This window comes from Mirounga leonina, unplaced genomic scaffold (assembly GCF_011800145.1).
Source record: "Mirounga leonina isolate KUSES-001 unplaced genomic scaffold, KU_Mleo_1.0 Mir_376, whole genome shotgun sequence".
Taxonomy (NCBI): Eukaryota; Metazoa; Chordata; class Mammalia; order Carnivora; family Phocidae; genus Mirounga; species Mirounga leonina.
In genome coordinates, this window is record NW_023270718.1 from 8,158,092 (window position 1) to 8,176,599 (window position 18,508).

At 49.0% G+C, this 18,508-nt stretch overlaps 1 protein-coding gene across 1 annotated transcript in view; it reads left to right on the top strand.

The window, feature by feature from the left end:
- The first annotated feature begins 619 nt into the window (after nt 1–619).
- The window catches only part of CACNG7 (calcium voltage-gated channel auxiliary subunit gamma 7), an 18,660-nt gene continuing 771 nt past the window's right edge, over nt 620–18,508 (top strand). Inside the window, exons 1-5 of the mRNA XM_034986389.1 lie at nt 620–693; nt 3,495–3,719; nt 4,359–4,445; nt 4,815–4,955; nt 18,019–18,164. Coding sequence (XP_034842280.1) covers nt 3,524–3,719; nt 4,359–4,445; nt 4,815–4,955; nt 18,019–18,164 — 570 coding nt within the window. The 5' untranslated portion in view covers nt 620–693; nt 3,495–3,523. The remainder of the gene's footprint in view (nt 694–3,494; nt 3,720–4,358; nt 4,446–4,814; nt 4,956–18,018; nt 18,165–18,508) is intronic.

Genomic DNA, 18,508 nt, shown 5'->3' on the forward strand with positions numbered 1-18,508 from the left:
TCTCTCCTTCTGTCTCTCTCTCTCTCTCTTTCCCTAGCTCAAGGTGTCTGGGTCTCAGCCTCTCTCAGCCCAGGGCCTGTGAGCGTTTCCCTGTCTCTCTGTCTCTCTGACCTGTCCACTTCCAGAGCCCCAGAATCTCTGAGCCCGAGGGCAGCGGGGGTCTTAGACCGGATCTCTGCCTCTTCTTTTCTCCCTCTCTCTCTTTTAGGCCACCTCTGTGTTTCCCCCAGTCTCCAGACCTGCGAGTCTCAGAATTTCTCAGCCTCGAGGTCTCGGTGGGACTCTAGATCCTCGGCTCTGCCTCTCTGCCTCTCTGTGTGCCCCTGCCCCTCTCGGGCTCTCTGCCTCTGTTTCTATTCTCCTTCCCTCCCTGCCTCCCCCATTCTCAAGGCCCATCTCCCTCTCTCCCTGCAGCCTCCTCCTCCCTCCCTCCCCGCCCCTCCCCTCCTCCGCAGTAGCCAATGAGCGGCCGCCGGTCCCAGCTCCCGGCGCCGTCCGCCGAGTGAGGCCGCGGGCGCGGGGGGTGGGGGGTGGGAGGCCGGGAGGGGGCCGGGACGCCGGGCTCCGGGGCGGGGGCGGGGGGCGCGGGCACCGGCGACCCCGGTGGCGGCGGCGGCGGCCGGGGGAAGCCGCGGGGCCGGTCATGCGGCTGCGGGGCCCGCGGCCCGGAGCGTGCGCCCAGCCCTGAGCGAGGTGAGCGCGAGGGGAGGGTCCTGGAAGGAGTGGGGGCTCCCCTTGAGGTGGCTGGGAGCCGGGCGTTGGGGCTGAGAGGGACCTCAGTGGCCCCGGGGTGTGGGATTCTGGCGGTCAGGACGCCCGAGTTCGGGAGGCAGTGAGGGGTGGGGGGACATTGGGCCTAGGGAATCCGGTAGGACGGGGTCCTAGGGTCCTGGAGTGGGGCAACTATACTCTTAAGGTCTGAGTCTTAGAGACCGTGGGCCCTGAGGAGGGTGCAGGCCAGGTCCTTGAGGGAGGCGGTCCTGGAGGAAGGGGGGAGGGCCCGGGCCCGGTAAGAGCAGGTTGTGTCTGAGAAGGGGTCCCCAGAAACGGGGAATGCGTTCCTGAAGAGACTGGAGGGAGACGGAGTTTGGACTTGGGGCTTGGAGAACGGGACCCCTGGGATCCGAATGCCTGAATCCCGGAGAGACTGCGATAGATAAAGAAGGAAAAGGAGGTGGCTGCAGGCCTGGGGGAGGGTCCCCAAGGAGGAAGGGTTGGAGGAAAATGAGGAGATCCGGGCGGGCCATTTGGAGGGAGGCGGAATCGGAGCAAAGGAGGGGGTTCAAAGGGGAAGTGAGAAAGGTGTCAATGGGCAAGGTCCCAGCTGTCCTAGGAGTCCTAGGAGCCTTGGTGGGGGTGCGGGGGGAGCTGAGGTCCGCTACCTGGACTCAGGCAATCAGAGTGGCTGGGTTTTTGGTGCTTGTTTCTGAGCTGAGCGGGCTGGAACAGGAGCCGGCTGCTGGCGGTCAGGGCTTGGGACGGGGGATGGGAGGAAAAGCTGGTCAGAGCTCTGCCAGACTCGGATCCCTGACTCCTCCAGGAGGCTGGGGGTGGGGCCTGGTGGGATGGGGGCTCTGCATGCTGAGATGTGTGTGTGGGGGGGGGGGGGGGCTGATGAAAGTTGTCTGACTCCAAGATCGTCACTGGCATGGGGCAGAGTTTCAAGGCTCCAAGAATTCCTATTAGAGAAAAACGGGTCTTAAGTCTTGGCTGCATTGTTGGGGAGTGTTTAGGAGTCTTAACCTTCATAGATAAATAAGATGATGGGGATCGCTGGTATTTCGCTGATATTCAGGGATATAGATGTCTTTGGCTGAGGAAGGATGGGGATCCCAAGTTGAGTCCCCCGGATCATGGGATTGTGTAGTTTAGGGAAAAGTTAAGGGCGGGGGGGGGGGGCAAGAGTGGTAGATAAGAGATTAGGAACTCCCTAGTTAGAATCTCTAGATCTCTGACTGGAATCTGGAAGGGCACAGCTATGAACTGGTGATCTCTTGTTTTGAGGGCCTGGTGTTAGAGGGGTCAGAGTTCCAGACTAGATGTTGAAGAGGGTCTGTAATTGGGAGTCCTAGCGTGGAAGTTGAAGTCCAGAATCTCTGGTAAGGAATTTGGGGATCTTGTGATGGCCCATGAGGGGGATGGGGATCCTGGGCTTCCTGATTTGGAATTTTAGTGTTCAGAGCACTGATCCCTAGGTTCAAGGATGGTCTAGGATACTCTGGTTCGGGTGCTGAGTTGCAGGGGAAGGGGGGGGTCCCAGATCATGGTTTTGACATTCTGGAGTCTCTAGCCAAAATCCAGGCTCCAGGTCTCGGGATCCCAGTGTTCTGGATCCAGCAGTCTGAGATGGAGTCCCAGCATCCTAGGTTCAGGGGCCTGCCCGGATCTGGGATGGGGGGAATTAGGGTTCTGGAACCTGAGATCTGAGTCGTGAGCCGCGATCTCAGATTGGGGAACCAAATTGAGGTCATGGCACAGGATCAAAGTTAGAAGGTCATGGGTCATGGTCCTGGTGTTAGAATTGGGTATTAAAGGTCAAGATAAGAGTCAAAGGATTTAAACTTAGGTTTAGACCTCTGCTCGGGTCTTGATTAGTGGGTCCTTGGTTAGTAGGACACTTAGTTAGGGTTCTGGTTAGTGACCTACTTGGGGGATTTCTGGTAATTATTTAGCAGGGTCCAAAAGAAAGGGGTCAGGGTACCAGGAGTCAGGATTGGGGGGATATGCCTGGTTCTAGTGTTTTGTTTTGGTTTTTTAAAGATTTTATTTTTATTTTTTGACAGAGAGACACAGCGAGAGAGGGAACACAAGCAGGGGGAGAGGGAGAGAGAGAAGCAGGCTTCCCGCTGAGCAGGGAGCTGGATGCGGGGCTTGTTCCCAGGACACTGGGATCATGACCTGAGCCAAAGACAGACGCTTAAACGACTGAGCCACCCAGACACCCCTGGTTCTAGTGTTGAAATGTCTGATCCATGTAATAGTTTCTGAGTCCAGGCTCAAGGTTAAGGATTCTGGTGAGGGCTGGTGTCTAGGATTAAGGTCTCTGGTTAGGGCATAAGGTTAGGGTTGGAGGGCCTGGTTCTGGCATTGAGAATATAGATGTTGAGTTTCTAGTCAGCGTTATGATATTTGGGACCCAGGTCCAGGCACACAGTTGGAGCTAAGGTTCAATCTCTGGATCTGGGGATAAGATCTGAAATCTTATCCTGGGGTCAGGGATCTGGTGTGGTGGGTCTCTCATCAGGATCCAGAGCCAGAACACAAGTGTCAGGTTTGGGAAGTCCAGTCCTGGGGTTGAGGGTCAACAGCTGATGTCACTGGTTCAAATGCAGAAATGGGGTCATGGGTTAGGGCACAGAGGTCAGATTTGAGAAGTTTCAGTCTAAGAAATGGTGTCTCTGGCTTGGGATCGGTGTCCCAGGTGGCTGCCTGGGGTTGGGGACTCTAGCTAGTCCCCTCAGGGCTCTCCAAGGCAGCAGCTTCGCGTGTCTCAGGCCCCGCAGGGCGCCCCCCGCCGCTGAGGATGAGTCACTGCAGCAGCCGCGCCCTGACCCTGCTGAGCAGCGTGTTTGGGGCGTGTGGCCTGCTGCTCGTGGGCATCGCGGTCAGCACTGATTACTGGCTGTACATGGAGGAGGGAACGGTCCTGCCGCAGAACCAGACCACGGAGGTCAAGATGGCACTGCACGCCGGCCTCTGGCGAGTCTGCTTCTTCGCAGGTACAGACCCCACGTGCCCTCCATTCAACTGTCTCTGCCTTGCCTGGGACCCGAGGGTCCTTATCCACAGTTCCATCCCTGGGGTTCCAGAAATCCAGAAACGGATCCTGTTTCTTTCCTGGAGAGACAAGTTTCTACCTGGAGACCCGATTTCTAGCCCTGTATTTCCTGGATCTAAGAGCCCCCCATGCCAAGTCCCTAATCGCTGGAGAGTCCACTCTTAGAAGCAAGAGTCTAGCATCGGAGCTTGTCTCCTGCACAGTTCCAGTGTTGAATGGGCAGAATAAAAAATCCACCCCCCCCCCCAGAGACCACAGAGACCTTCCTCCTTGGAATCCCCCCCGCAATCCTCTTTAGGGATTAAGGAGTCCTCGCCCACGGCCCCCACCCCCACCCCTTTGGGACCCAGGGTTCCAGCCCTGTCGTCCATCCATGGGTCTCCAGGGAAGCTTGGAAGAGGAACTCCCAGACCTCCTGTGCATCCCCTTCTTGACCCGCTAAGAATAATATAGACAGTAACCCCTGGATTCAGCCTCACATACCCATCCCGGGGTCTCCCCACTGTGTCACCTGCCCCTCACTGTCTCTCCAGAGCTCAGGAGCCCCTCATCCAGCTTTGCCTTCGTATTTTACCCCCAGGCAGGGAGAAGGGTCGCTGCGTGGCCTCGGAGTATTTCCTTGAACCGGAGATCAACTTGGTGACGGAGAACACGGAGAATATTCTGAGTGAGGGGGAAGCAGGGGGCCTAGACAAAGCGGGGGCGAGTCCTGGGAGAAAGGGCAGCACCAGGAAAGGGGTGGGGTGGAGGAGAAGGAGTGGGGGCTTGAAACAAGGCAGTGGTTGGGTGAAGAGGAGGAGCCAGGTTGATGGGGCGGGGCCTGGGCAGTGGGTGGAGTCCACGGGAACAGGGTGGGGTCAAACTCAAGGGGTGTGGCCCGGGTGAAGGGGTGGGGTCATCAATGGAAGTATCAGGAAGGGGAGGAGCTACATAAAGGGGCGGGGCCGGTGCAGGAGGAGAGGCCAGGGGAATGGGGAGATGTCACCCCTCGCAGAGTCCCCCTCACCCCTTGTCTCTCCCTTTACCTTTCCCTCAGAGACGGTGCGCACGGCCACCCCGTTCCCCATGGTCAGTCTCTTCCTAGTGTTCACGGCCTTCGTCATCAGTAACATCGGCCACATCCGCCCACAGAGGACCATTCTGGCCTTCGTTTCTGGCATCTTCTTCATCCTATCGGGTGAGCCCAACGAAAAGACTTAGGGCCTGGGGACTATTTTCGGTTCCAGGAATCTGCGGTCCCTCCTCCACTAAGAAAGCCGCTTCCTTGCTGTGTGATCCTGGAGGGGTTGCCCAACCTCTCTGAGCCCCACTTTCCTTCTCTGTGAAATGGAGATAGCAAGCACCCATTTCACAGCTTGTCGGGAGGACCCAATCATAGCGAGTGTTTATTAGGTGCTGATTAGGTGCTGGGCTCTGTTCTGATACTTCCCACAACCCTGTGAGGGAAATGCTATTAATAGTCCCATTGTACGGATACAGAAACAGATGCTCAGGGAGCTGAAGTCATTGCTCAGGTCCGCACAACCAGGGAGACACAGAGCTGGGACTCAGACACTTGCCGTTCACCTCCAGAGGCTGAGTTTTTTCACCGCCCCTGATATTTTAGCAGTTCACATATTTCAGGGCTTTTTATTTCCTGTGCAACATTTTATTTGAAAAATTTTCAAACAGAAAAGTGGAAAGAATTTTGGAGTGAGCATCCATGTGCCCACCACTTAGAGTCAACCATTACCCCATTACTAGCCTGGCTTTGTCCTGTATCTGTCCATCTGTCTGTATTCCTGCCCATCCATCAGTCCACCTTATTATTATCTCCTTACACAGTTCAGTGGGAGTTGTAGGTGTCCATACACTTCACCCTGAATATGTCACCTTGCATGTCATTAGCTACATTGCAGTATTTGTCTTTGTTTTTTTATTTTTTTCTTTTGAGATACGAGGCTCTTGTGCATGAGCGATCTCACACCCTTCCCATAACATCTCTGCCGCAGAGTTATTATTAGCACTCACTTGATAAAATGGGGGCACCGAGGCCCACAGTTGTGCAGGGAGTTGCCCAAGACACCAGCCTGAACTGGAGCCGGGGGACCAAGTGTCCTGAGCTCCAGAGCAGAGTTCTTTCTCAGGTGTCACCCCCCTCCAATGTCAGCACCGTCTGATCCAATTCAGTCCCTCTCGGCTCAGGTCAGGCCAGGCCAACCCGGCCCTAACACATTTAACTCATGCATCTGGTCCAGCTCACCCCAGTCCATTCTGACTCCATTCGAATTAATTCAGCATCATTTCAGTAAATGTGCAGTAGGCAAGAATCCCCTACATTCCAGGCTGAATAGAAACAACCTGGCCTTAGAACAATAGGGTTTCAGGACCATGGAGAGCCCATGCGGTTCAGGCGAAGAAAGAACTCCGTTCGGGTCCTTTTCATTCAGTTGATACTTTATGAACAAACCCCGTTTATGGCTCATTTCCATTCTGTCCCCTGGGGCCTGCACCCAGATCCCTCTTTAGAGTTGGCTCCGCAAAGAGTTGAAGATGGATCTTTGACTATCCCCAGTCTCGTCCCTGCTCCTCACCCAGCTAAACGTCCCCCGTGCCTCCAACCTAACCTGATGAGACCTTCTCCAGAGAAACCAGGGTGCAGTCTCCCTGTTAACTTGAATCGTGGCGTGTGGAGCTGGACACAGAGCTGAAATAAGACCCATACAATATCACCATCCCGGAGTGTCAGAGCAGAAAGGTCTTACCATTTTTCTTTTCTTTTTTAAATTTTATTTATTTATTTGACAGAGAGAGAGAGTGAGAGCACAAGCCAGGAGACAGAGGGAGAGGGAGAAGCAGGCTCCTCGCTGAGCAGGGAGCCTGACATGGGGCTCGACCACAGGACTCTGGGATCATGACCTGAGCTGAAGGCAGCCACTTAACCAACTGAGCCATCCAGGCACCCCGGTCTTATCATTTTTCATATGGAAAAATAGTGGCCTAGAGAGAGAGGAAGTGGGACAAGGGTAGGAAGCATGGAGACTCTAATTCAATCCACCCAAAACACTAGAAGGAAGATCCCATTTTTGCTGTTCACAGAAGGGGCAACATAGCTCAGTGGTAGAGGGCGGTTGGCCCAGAGGGTGGTTTTTTTTTTTTTTTTTTAAGATTTTATTTATTTATTCATGAGAGAGAGAGAGAGAGAGAGGCAGAGGCAGAGGGAGAGGGAGAAGCAGGCTCCCCGCGGAGCAGGGAGCCCGATGCGGGACTCGATCCCAGGACCCCGGGATCATGACCTGAGCCGAAGGCAGACGCTTAACCGACTGAGCCACCCAGGCGTCCCCCAGAGGGTATTCTCATCCCCAAACCCACACTCAACGCTCCTGCGATGTCCCAGGACCTGACTTCCCAGGGTCAGGCTGAGGATCAATGGTGCTGTCAGGGCTGGAGGTCGGGCCTCCGATGTAACAGAGAAATTTGGGGGGACTGAACCCCGCTTCCTGAAGCCCTTCCTCGAGTTCATGTCATAGACTATGGCCTGTGTGCCCTACTTCAAGGAGTCTGTCATGTGCTTTCAAGGTTGTGGGGTGAGGTGACTGACAGTTCATGCTGCTGTGAACCTAGAAAGACTGAGTGCGAATTTTTCGCCTGAACCGCATGGGCTCTCCATGGTCCTGAAACCCTATTGTTCTAAGGCCAGGTTGTTTCTATTCAGCCTGGAATGTAGGGGATTCTTGCCTACTGCACAATCCTGAAACAGAGGTGGGGTGAAGGGGGAGAGGGAGTGGGAGTTGGATGACAGAGAAAGGAAGGGGGAAAGGAGTTGTTGAGAGGACAAATCCTGGTCAAGTGTTGGCAAACCTGTGTAGGGCCGAATAGTAAATGTTTCAGGCTTTGTGAGCCATAGGATTGTAATACCAAAGGAAGCAGAGGTGAGGCGATGGGCATGGCTGTGTGCCAGTGATCCTACCTATGGGCCCTGAAATTTGAATTCCATGTAATTTTCAGGAGCCATGAAATATTCTTCTTTCATTTTGTCCCCCACCCCAACCCCCTACACCTTTTACAGATGTAAAAACCATGCTTAGCTCGGAAACCATGCAAAACCAGGTGCTGGGGCACTTGGTAGGTTGCTGACCCCTGATCTCCATCATAGATGTGAAGGGCCGACCCAGTGCCTGGTAAACACGTACATATGTACATCCATAGTGGTGATGATAACAGCAACCAAATAATCAAGAGACATGGTTGGGGGAAGTTCTAAGCGCTTTACGTAAATTAAGGTATTTCTTTTTCTTGACCTACTAAGGCAGATATCATTGTTATTGTCATTCTCTAGCTGAGGAAATGGAAGCGCCTAGAGGTTAAGTTGCTCCATAGTGGAAGCAGGATGCCCACCAGGCCTTCGCCGTGACATTATATTGCCCCACGACAATTAAAAATCACCAAAAAATGGGGCTCCTGGTTGGCTCAATCAGTAGAGCATGCAACTCTTGATCTCGGGGTCATGAGTTTGAGCCCCACATTGGGCGTAGAGATTGCTTAAAAAAGTAGGATAAATAAAAAATAAAAGGTTTTTTTTTTTTTTAAAGATTTTATGTATTTATTTGACAGAGACAGAGATAGCGAGAGCAGGAACACAAGCAGCGGGAGGGGGAGAGGGAGAAGCAGGCCTCCCCCCAAGGAGGGAGCCCGATGTGGGACTCGATCCCAGGACCCTGAGATCATGACCTGAGCCGAAGGCAGACGCCTAACGACTGAGCCACCCAGGCGCCCAAAAATAAAAGGTTTTTAAAAATCATAAAGATGGGGGCACTGCACTGGGTGGCTCAGTCAGTTGAGCATCCAACTCTTGATCTCAGCTCAGGTCTTGATCTCAGGGTCGTGAGTTCAAGCCCCGCATTGGGCTCCATGCTGGGCATGGGGCCTACTTAAAAAAAAATCATAAAAATGAAGGAGATTTAAAAGGAGAGGGAAAGATGACAGTACCAGTATCTTAGATCTGGGAACAGGACAATCTAGTCCAACTAGTTCATGTTCCCAAGACCTAGAGAGAGAGACAGGAGTTGCCTGAGGGCTGGTGAATAGTGGCTTTGGCATTCAGTTCTGGAGAAAGCAGTGGGAGGGTTGGGGCAGAGGAGGGACAGGGTCACCTGGGTGTTAAGCATCCTTCAGGGATGGACTAGCAGGAAAGAAACAGGAAATGGGCAAGCCAAGGAGGAAGCTTATGCAGTGCTCTGGGCAAGAGCAGCTGGGGCTTGAGCTGGGGCTGGGGTTGGAAAGATAAAGGCAAGTGCATGGCTTTGACAGAGAAGGATATCGACAGAAGAATCAATGGAACCAGATGACTGGCTGGATATGGTTGGTGAGAGAAGCAGGGAGGAAGCTGGAATGACATTGACTTTCTTTTTCCAGGTCATAAGAAGCATGCTTCCCATGCAAAGCCCATACTAACCCCTGACCCTCAACATGTTCTATGCATCTGCTCCTTCATTTGCTCATCAAGCATTTACACAGACACCCTATATTGCCAAGCCCAGCACTGAGCACTGAAGATGTGGCTGAATCCTAGGTGAGAGCTCACATTCAGTCAAATACAAAACAGCCCCAATTACCCATCAATCAAAACTACACACCTGCTTCAATCCCTTCCATGCTCAATGGATTCCCATTGCACATAGAGTACATCCAAACTCTCCATGCTAGCTTACAAGGTTTTCCAGGATTTAGCTAATGCTCAGATCTCTGACCTCATTTCCTAACCCACTAACACTCTCTCCGTTGCTTACAACCTCAGCCACACTGGCCTCTCCTATTCCTTAAAAATGCTCATCTCAGCCCCACATGAGGACTTTACATTCATTAACCCTCCGTGCTTGGAAGTCTCTTCCTCCTGATACTCAAAGAGCTCGAAATTTCTCTCTTCAGACTTTCTTTCTCTGACAACAGTATGTAATGTTGCCATGCCCCCGCTATACCATCACTTTGCATGCTTTATATTTGATTCATAGCTATTGTCATCTTACACGTTTTCCTTCTCCTACTAGAATGTAAACTCCTAAATACATGGACCTTTACAGGCATGCTCCCATTTGTGTCCACAGAGCCTAGATGAGTTGCTGGTACAAAGTACACATTGAAGTATTTGTATAAGAGAGAAATGATAAGGACAATTTAGGGCATTCTGGGAAAGGGGAGGATGCATTAACTTGGCACGGTAGGGTGGTGGGGAGGGGGGGAATGACCTGGGAGGGCTTCCAAGAGGAGGTGACATCTGAGTAGATGAAGCTGAAAGGGTGAGGGAGAATTTTTCAAGTGAAGAAAGAATAGTGCCTTGTATGGAGGTGGAAGTCACAGCATGTGTTAATGCCCTAGAAAGCATGAAGACCGGTAGACTGGTGTGCAGCTCTCCATGGTCCTGAAACCCTATTGTTCTAAGGCTGGGTTGTTTCTACTCAGCCTAGGATGTAGGTGATTCTTGCCTACTGCACAATCCTGAAACAGAGGTGGGGTGAGGGGAAGAGGGAGTGGGAGTTGGATTACAGAGAAAGGAAGGGGAAAGGAGGGAGAAAAAGGGCGAAAGAAGATTATTTTTGGAGAACCAGAGTCATTATAAAATGTCCAGGCAGTAGAAAGAATGGCAAGAATAACTTACCTTTTGCAATTGTTTTCACGTGATTTTCAATTACTGAACACACACACACACACACACACAAAGCAAAAAAGAACAGCAAAAGATTCTTTCTCTTTGGAAATATTTATTTCCTTATCAACACTTGCTCCTGACTCACCTTACAGAGAATGTTTGTTACTTAGAACTATAATGTGAAACATGGAACTTAAGGTGTGTTTGGGTGGTTAGCAGGAATCAGATCACAGAGTCTGGAATGTCAGACTGAAGAATGAAAACCTTCTCCTCTGGACAGTAGGGAGCCAAGAAAGAAATCTTTTTTTTTTTTTTAAGATTTTATTTATTTATTTGACAGAGAGAGAGACAGCAAGAGAGGGAACACAAGCAGGGAGAGTGGGAGAGGGAGAAGCAGACTCCCCGCCGAGCAGGGAACCCGATATAGGGCTCGATCCCAGAACCCTGGGATCATGACCTGAGCCGAAGGCAGACGCTGAACTGACTGAGTCACCCAGGCACCCCCAAAGGAAGAATTTTGCTAAGAGAAGGATAGACTTTATATGGGTTTTTAAAAGAACCAGGATCTAGAGCAGGGGGACAAGGATTTAGGGGTAATGGTAAAAGCATAGACAATAAGCCTTAACTAGGTCAGAGGACTTGTGGTTGTAAGAAGGGGTTTTGATTTATGAGAGATGCAGGAAGTAAAATGGACTTGACCTGATGACTGAGCATCTTTGCTGGATGAAAGAGAGAGAGTAAAATCAAGAGGATTCCCCTGCATTGGACTAGGGTAACTGAGTGAGTGTGGATTGTGGGATTCCTCTGCTATCTCTTTTCTTTAAACTTGCTCATCTTTCTAGACCTATCTGAGATGCTTTTCCACCATGTGACACTTTGTGGGCCCTCTCTTCTTGAATATCAAAATTATGGAATACTAGAAATTGAAAGTGCTATGGAAGTTCAGAGAAAGGGAAGGTTGATTCTTAGAGGAAATGGAGGAATGGTGGGATTTATTGTGGGTTCAAAAAGGGGAAGCAACTAACGAGCTTTTCTAGAAGCTCCAGTTGCTTGCCAAGTACACTTACCCATTCAACTGGTGTTTATTATGTGCTGGATCTTGTGCTAGGTGGTAGGGGTGCAAGAGGGAACAAGGTAAGTTAGTTCCAAGTATCCTGGTGGGGAGAGTGATGGGGGGCATTATTTTATCTCAATCACTCCAGTTTTTTCATGAAAACTTTAAAATTGATAGAACAGTCTAACGAGCACTGGAATACCTTCCTCCACTTAAATCCTGCATTTTGCTGATGTTTTTGCCATATTCTCTCTCCCTCTCTCTTTCTCTCTCTCTCTCCACACATACTTTTTTGGGTCTTTACCATTTCAAAATAAGTCACAGGCATCATGATATTTCATCTGCAAACACTGTAGTATGCATCTCTGAAGAGGAAGGACATTCGTCTCCTACCAAGAAATTTTACAGTAATTCCACAGCATAATTTATTCCATTTGTAGACAGTCCCATTGTTTCAAGAATGCCTTTTATAGCTCCCCCCCCAAAAAAACTGGGATTCAGTCTTGGTTCACACACAGCATTTAGTTCATGTCTCTTTTACTCCAGACTAGTTCCCCCACTATTTTTTTTTTACAACACTGACTTCTAAAATGAATTCATTACAAAAATATAGAAGGAATAGTATAAATAAATGAAATCCCATGTATCCTTCCCTCAGTTTCAGTAGTTATCAACATATGGCGAATCTTTTTTTAGTCGCACTGCCGTATCTCCCTTCTGCACTTCAGTACATTATTTTAAGGCAGACTCAGCCATTAAATCATTTTATGCACAAATATTTCAGTATATCCCTGAGAAATAAGTACTTTGTTATTTAACATAGCCATGGCGCCCAAACATATCATTAATATCATTTAATATCTAGTTAGTGTTCAACTTCCCCGCTTGTCTCATAAATAAATGCTTTTTTGCAGTTAGTTTGTTGCAAATCAAGATTCAAATTCCACTTGTGCATTTAGCTGATAGATCTCGGAAGCCTCTTTTAATCTATAATAGTCTCTCTCCTATTTCTTCCTTACCATTTATTTGTTGAAGAAATCTGGTCATTTGTCTCGTAGAATGCCTACACCCCTGAGTTTTCTCACTGTGTTCTCTCTCCCGTTGTGGTTTAATGTGCTCATTCATCCCTGTGTTTTCCTATAAAACTGTTGTTTATCTGATCCAGACTTGTGGGGGTTTTGTTGTTGCTGTTGTTGTTTTGGTTTTGTGTTTTTTGTGGGTTTTTTTTTTTTTGGCAAAAAATATTTCATAGATGGGGGTGCTGTGTACATCCTACCGCATTGCATCCAGAGACATAAGATCTCCCCATTGGCTCTCTTCTTGAGATGTTAAGGATGATCACTGGTTCGGGTATTACCAGCTTGGCCCATATCACTGTCCTTTTGAAGACTGGAGGCCAGGGTATCGTGTAGAATGCCCCACATCCTAGGCTAGTTTGACTGTTTTCCCATGCCATCATTTGATGATTTGCTCCTATTTCCTCATGTTCTCTGTAACCCGGAAGTTCTGTCTAGACTAGAGGTTTTATTAGATTCGGGTTAAACAGGTTTGGCAAGCAGATGCAGAGCTGGTGCCTGTTCTTTATATCCCAGCCCTTCAGTGGCAAATACTGTCCGGTTGTTGGTTGTTCGCACCGGAGGGGAGCAAACTTTGAACCCTTGATAAAGGCGGTGATCATCAGGGCTGTTCATTGAAATTGTACATTTTCCTCTTTCCAATTAATAAGTAATTTGCAGGGTAATACTTTGGTAACTTGGGGAGGTAAAACCCTCCCCTATTTTATTGAAATTTTTGGGGAAAAAATTTAAACCTACAGAAAAGTTGCAAAAATAACACAGTGGGGGCGCCTGGGTGGCTCAGTTGGTTAAGCGACTGCCTTCAGCTCAGGTCATGATCCTGGAGTCCCGGGTTCGAGTCCCGCATCGGGCTCCCTGCTCAGCAAGGAGTCTGCTTCTCCCTCTGACCCTCCCCCCTCTCATGTGCTCTCTCTCTCCTCTCATCCTCTCTCTCAAATAAATAAATAAAATCTTTAAAAAAAAAATAACACAGTGAACTCTCACATACCCTTCATCTGGACCAAATTTTAACATTTTGCCACATTCGCTTTCTGTGTGTGTGTGTGTGTATTGTATCTAGATGTTTATAAATATAAATATATGAACCACTTGAACATAAGTTGCAAACACCTCATCCCTAAATATTTCAGCAAGTATCACCTAAAAACAAGTGCATTCCCTTTTCTAAACACAGTATAATAATCAAATTCAGGAAGTTTAACATTTATACAGTATTATAGCTAAAGCACAGTCCATATTCAAATTTCACCAATTGTCCCAGGACTGTCTTTTATCGTCATTTTCCCCCCATTCAGTATCCAATCTAGGATCACACTTCGTATGTCTTTGTCCTGTCTCCTTTGTTGCCTTTTATCTTTTATATAGTACCTGTGCCTTTTTAAAAAAGAAATATCTTTCATGTTGACTTTTTTTTGAAGAGAGCAGCCAGGCATCTAGTAGAATGCCCACGGTTTTCTTAGGAATGGATTCAGGTTACACATTTTCAGCAGGAACCCTACGCAAATGGAGTAGTGGCAGGCTCGCATCAGGAGGTAATGGTGTCCGTCTGCCTTGTTATTGGTGATGTTAGTTTTAGTCACTTGCTTGAGATGGTGTGTTGGGTTCCTTTATGATAAAGGAAGTTTTTAAAAATCCTCTTTATGAATTAATAGATATTCCAGGGGGAGATTCTGTTGTGCAGTGATTTAATGGCCACTGATGATGCTGGCCGAAATCCTAATATTACTCGTAGGGTTGCAAAATGGGGTTTTCTAAATCTGCTGTTCCATCTACAGGTATACCACCGAAAAGAAGAATTTTCTCATTCTTTTATTATTTGCTTATTTTTTAAAAAATATATCAGTATGGGTTCACATTTTTAAAAATTCAGCATGTTATATGCCATTTCTTTTTTTTTTTTAAGATTTTATTTATTTATTTGTCGGTGGCAGGGTGGGAAGTGGCAGAGGGAGAGAGAGAAGCAGCTCCCTGCTGAGCAAGGAGCCTGATGCAGGACTCGATCCCAGGACCCTGGGAACATGACCTGAGCTGAAGGCAGACATTTAACAACCACCCAGGTGCCCTATTGATTTATTTTAGAGAGAGTGTGGTGCACATGTGAGCATCCCCACTGGGTGGGACGGGCAGAGGGAGAGGGAGAGAAGCAGACTCCCCACTGAGCATGGAGCCCACCCTGGGGGGTTCAATCCCATGACCCTGAGATGATGACCCGAGCTGAAATCAAGAGTCCAAATCACACAAAAATACGTACTGAGGAGGGCCACTTCCTTCCTGTTCTCACTTACCTCCTGTAGGTGATCAACCTCATTTGTTGGGTTTCCTTACTGTGTCTCTTTTTGCAAAAATCAGCAGATGCATATATGTATTTTATTTATTTATTTAGTTTTGCTTAAAAGCTAGCATCCTGTATACTGTTTTGTGCATTACTTTTTTTTTTTTAACTGAGTGATAGCATCTGGAACTATCATTGAACTCCGCTCCAGTTCACAGAGAACTTCCTCGTTCTCACTTCACAATGGCACAGTACTCTACTCTGTGATGTTTGACAGTTTATCCCACTAATCCTCTGTGTAAGTGCACGTAGGTCGTTTCTAGGATTTTGCAGTTATGGGTAATGAGGTGAATTAGCATGCCTCTGTGTGCTTTTGTGTGGTTGGACAGATAGCTGCAGGGTAAGTTCTTACGAGTGAGATTGTGGAGTTAAAGGACAGATACATGTGTGGTTTTGCTAGATATGGCCAGATTCCCCTTCACTCGGGTTGGGCCATTTTGCATTCCCACCAGCAACACATAAGAGCTTCTGTTTCCCCGGCCTCACCAGAAGAGTATGTTGTGAAGCTTTTTAACTTTTGATGACCTGATGGATGAGAAAGGACATCTCTTCACAGTTTCCATCAACATTTTTCTTATTCTAAGTAAAGGAGCATTTTTAAAAAATATGTATTTATTTATTTGGGGGGGTTTGTGGAGGGAGTAAGTGGAGGGAGAGAGAGAGAATCCTCAAGCAGACTCCCTGCTGAGCGTGGAGCCCTACATGGGGCTCGATCCCAGGACCCTGAGATCATGACCTGAGCCAAAATCAAGAGTCAGCCATTTAACCGACTGAGCCACCCGGGTGCCCCCACATTTTTCTTTTTAAACAAGGAGCTCAAAGAAGGCCTTTCTAAAGAAGTGACAAGGGAGGGGAGATGTAAATGAAGTGAAAGAGAGACGTGGACAAATCTGGAGGAAGAGCAATACAGTTGGGGGGAACAGCAAGAGCAAAGGCCCTGAGGCAGAAATCAGCTTGATGTGTTCAAGGAAGCGTGAGGAAGTCATGTGATCTAAGTAGAGGGAACAAGGAGAAACTGTCCAGGGATGAGGCCAGTGGGGCACAGGCCGCATAGGCATTGCAGTCCAGGGTCAGGAAAGTTTTTCTGTAAAAGGCCTGTTAATGAACATTTTCGGCTTTCCTGGCTGTACAGTTTCTGCCACAATTGTTTTACCTTGCGACTGCAGGCGGAGGCTACGCGGAAGCGAAGGGTTGTGGCTGGGTGCCAGCAACATTTTATTTATAGACCCTGACATGAGGAATCCGTATACTTTTTAAACTGAGATGTTACAATTCACAAAACATAAAGTTCACATAATTCGGGGGTTTGAGTATATTTGCAAGGTTGTGCGACCATCCCCATTACCTGGTTTCGCAACATTTTCATCATCCCAGCAAGAAACCTCATACCCTTTAACGACAGCCAGTGGGAATCTCCCCTCCACCCCGCTCCTTGGCAACCACTAATCCACTTTCTCTCTCTATGGATTTGCCTATTTTCGACATGGCATATAAATGGAATCATACAGTATGTATCTGCCTTCTTTCTTTTGCTTATTTTCCAAGTTCATCCATGTGGCAGTGTAAATCAGTATTTCATTCCTTTTTTTGGCTGAATAATATTCCTTTATACGGCTATACCACATTTTGTTTATCCATTTAGTTGATAGACACTTGGGTTGTTTCCACTTTTCGGCTATTATGAAGAATGCTGCTACAAACATTCATGCAAAGTTTTTGTGCGAACATATGTTTCCTATTCTCTTGGGTAGAGATACCTAGCAGTGGAATCACTGGGTCATGTGGTGATTCTATCTTTAACACTTTGAGGAACTGCCAAATGAAATTCATATACTTTTCTACATGCCACAAAATATCATTCTTCTTTCGATTTTTTTTTTTCAACAATTTGATCGTGTAAAAGCCATTCTTAGCTAGTAGACCCTACAAAAACAGGAGGTGGGCTGGATGGAGCTCATGGGCCGCCGTTGGCTGAACCCTGTTGTAGGCAGTGGAAGGAATTTAGATTTATTTTGGGTGTGATGGGCACGCAAATGTTCATCTGGGGGAAGATGCTGATAGGGATGACTTGGATGGATTTAGGGCAGGGGACCCTATAACCTCCGTAAGCCACACTTGGCATGGCTGCTCTTTAAAAGACGTCCAGCTTGAGGACGTGATATCTGACTCCAGAGATTTCTCAAACCAGACACCTCCTCCCCACCTTCTCCATGTGCTTCTATTCCCTCAACTGTCAGTGTTGATAAAGGTAGTACCTCTGTGGAAGGACCGTTGGTAGGGTTCAATAAGTTAATACATGTACAACACTGAGAACGGTGCCCGGCACAGGGCAAGACCTATATAAGCAGTTGCTATTGTTTTATTAATATTATTATTGATTTGTTGCTATGATTCACACAGTCTCAACTCCAGCCTCATCCTCTTCCCCCTGGAATGTCGCAACTAGTCTCTCCCTCCAGTCTCTTCCCAGAACCAACCGTCCTGCAAGGGTTCTTCTGACACTCCTATCTGACCCTGTCCTTCCTCTGCTCCAGACCTTCCATGGCTCCCTAATGCCCTTGGCATCGATGCCAAGCTCCTCAGCTTGGCATTTGAGGCCCATCATGGCCGTGTCTCTGCCCCTTTCTCTGGCCTCATATTTTGTGGCTGTGGCCCATGTTTTGGCTATGTGGATGGATCAGTTCGGTGCTCCCTCTCCTTTGGCCATGCTGTCCCCTCTGCCTGGAGTGGCATAACTGTGTACTCTTCTCCCCGGGCCTCATCCTTTAGGACTTGGACAAAGGCCCTTCTTCCAGGAAGCTTTCCTTGACTTCCCCTGCCCCTCCCCTAGGTGGGTTGGTGCCTCTTCTGGACCCACAGAACTCTTGCTACTACCTCCTTGCTGCGCATGTCACCGTGTATGTGACTATCCACCAATGTCCATATTTGCCTTCCCCAATTGCACTGTGAACTCCTGGACGGGAGATTAGGGGAGGGGGAAGGGGAAGTTCATTCATCTCTGGGACCCCTGCAGCCAGCCAAGGCCCAGCACACAAGGGTCTTCAAAAAATGGAATTTAGTTCAGGACAGAGCAGGGAGGAAAGGGGAGGGGATGGCAGTGAGATGGGAGAGGGGTCCACTGCTAACGGACCAAGGGCACCCTCTGCTCCTCAGGCCTCTCCTTGGTGGTGGGCTTGGTTCTCTACATTTCCAGCATCAATGACGAGGTCATGAACAGGCCCAGCAGCTCTGAGCAGTATTTCCACTACCGCTACGGGTGGTCTTTTGCCTTCGCTGCTTCCTCCTTCCTACTCAAAGAGGTGATGTCTGTGGGGCCCAGACGTGAATGGGGAGGGGTCTGCGGGGACCTCATTCCTGGGTCCAGGACGAAGAGGAAACTGGGGGTATAGACTCTGGATTTAAAAGGGAGGTGGTGGCTGAGGGCCTAACCCCTGGGACCTGGAGGAGGGGTCTAACAGCTCCCAACTTCTGGGGTCCTGGTGGGGGGAGGGGCTGGGGGCCTGGACTCCTGGGTCTGAGGGAGGAGGGGGCTGGGGGGCCTGGACTCCTGGGTCTGAGGGAGGAGGGGGCTGGGGGGCCTGGACTCCTGGATCTGAGGGAGGAGGGGCTGCGGGCCTGGACTCCTGGGTCTGAGGGAGGAGGG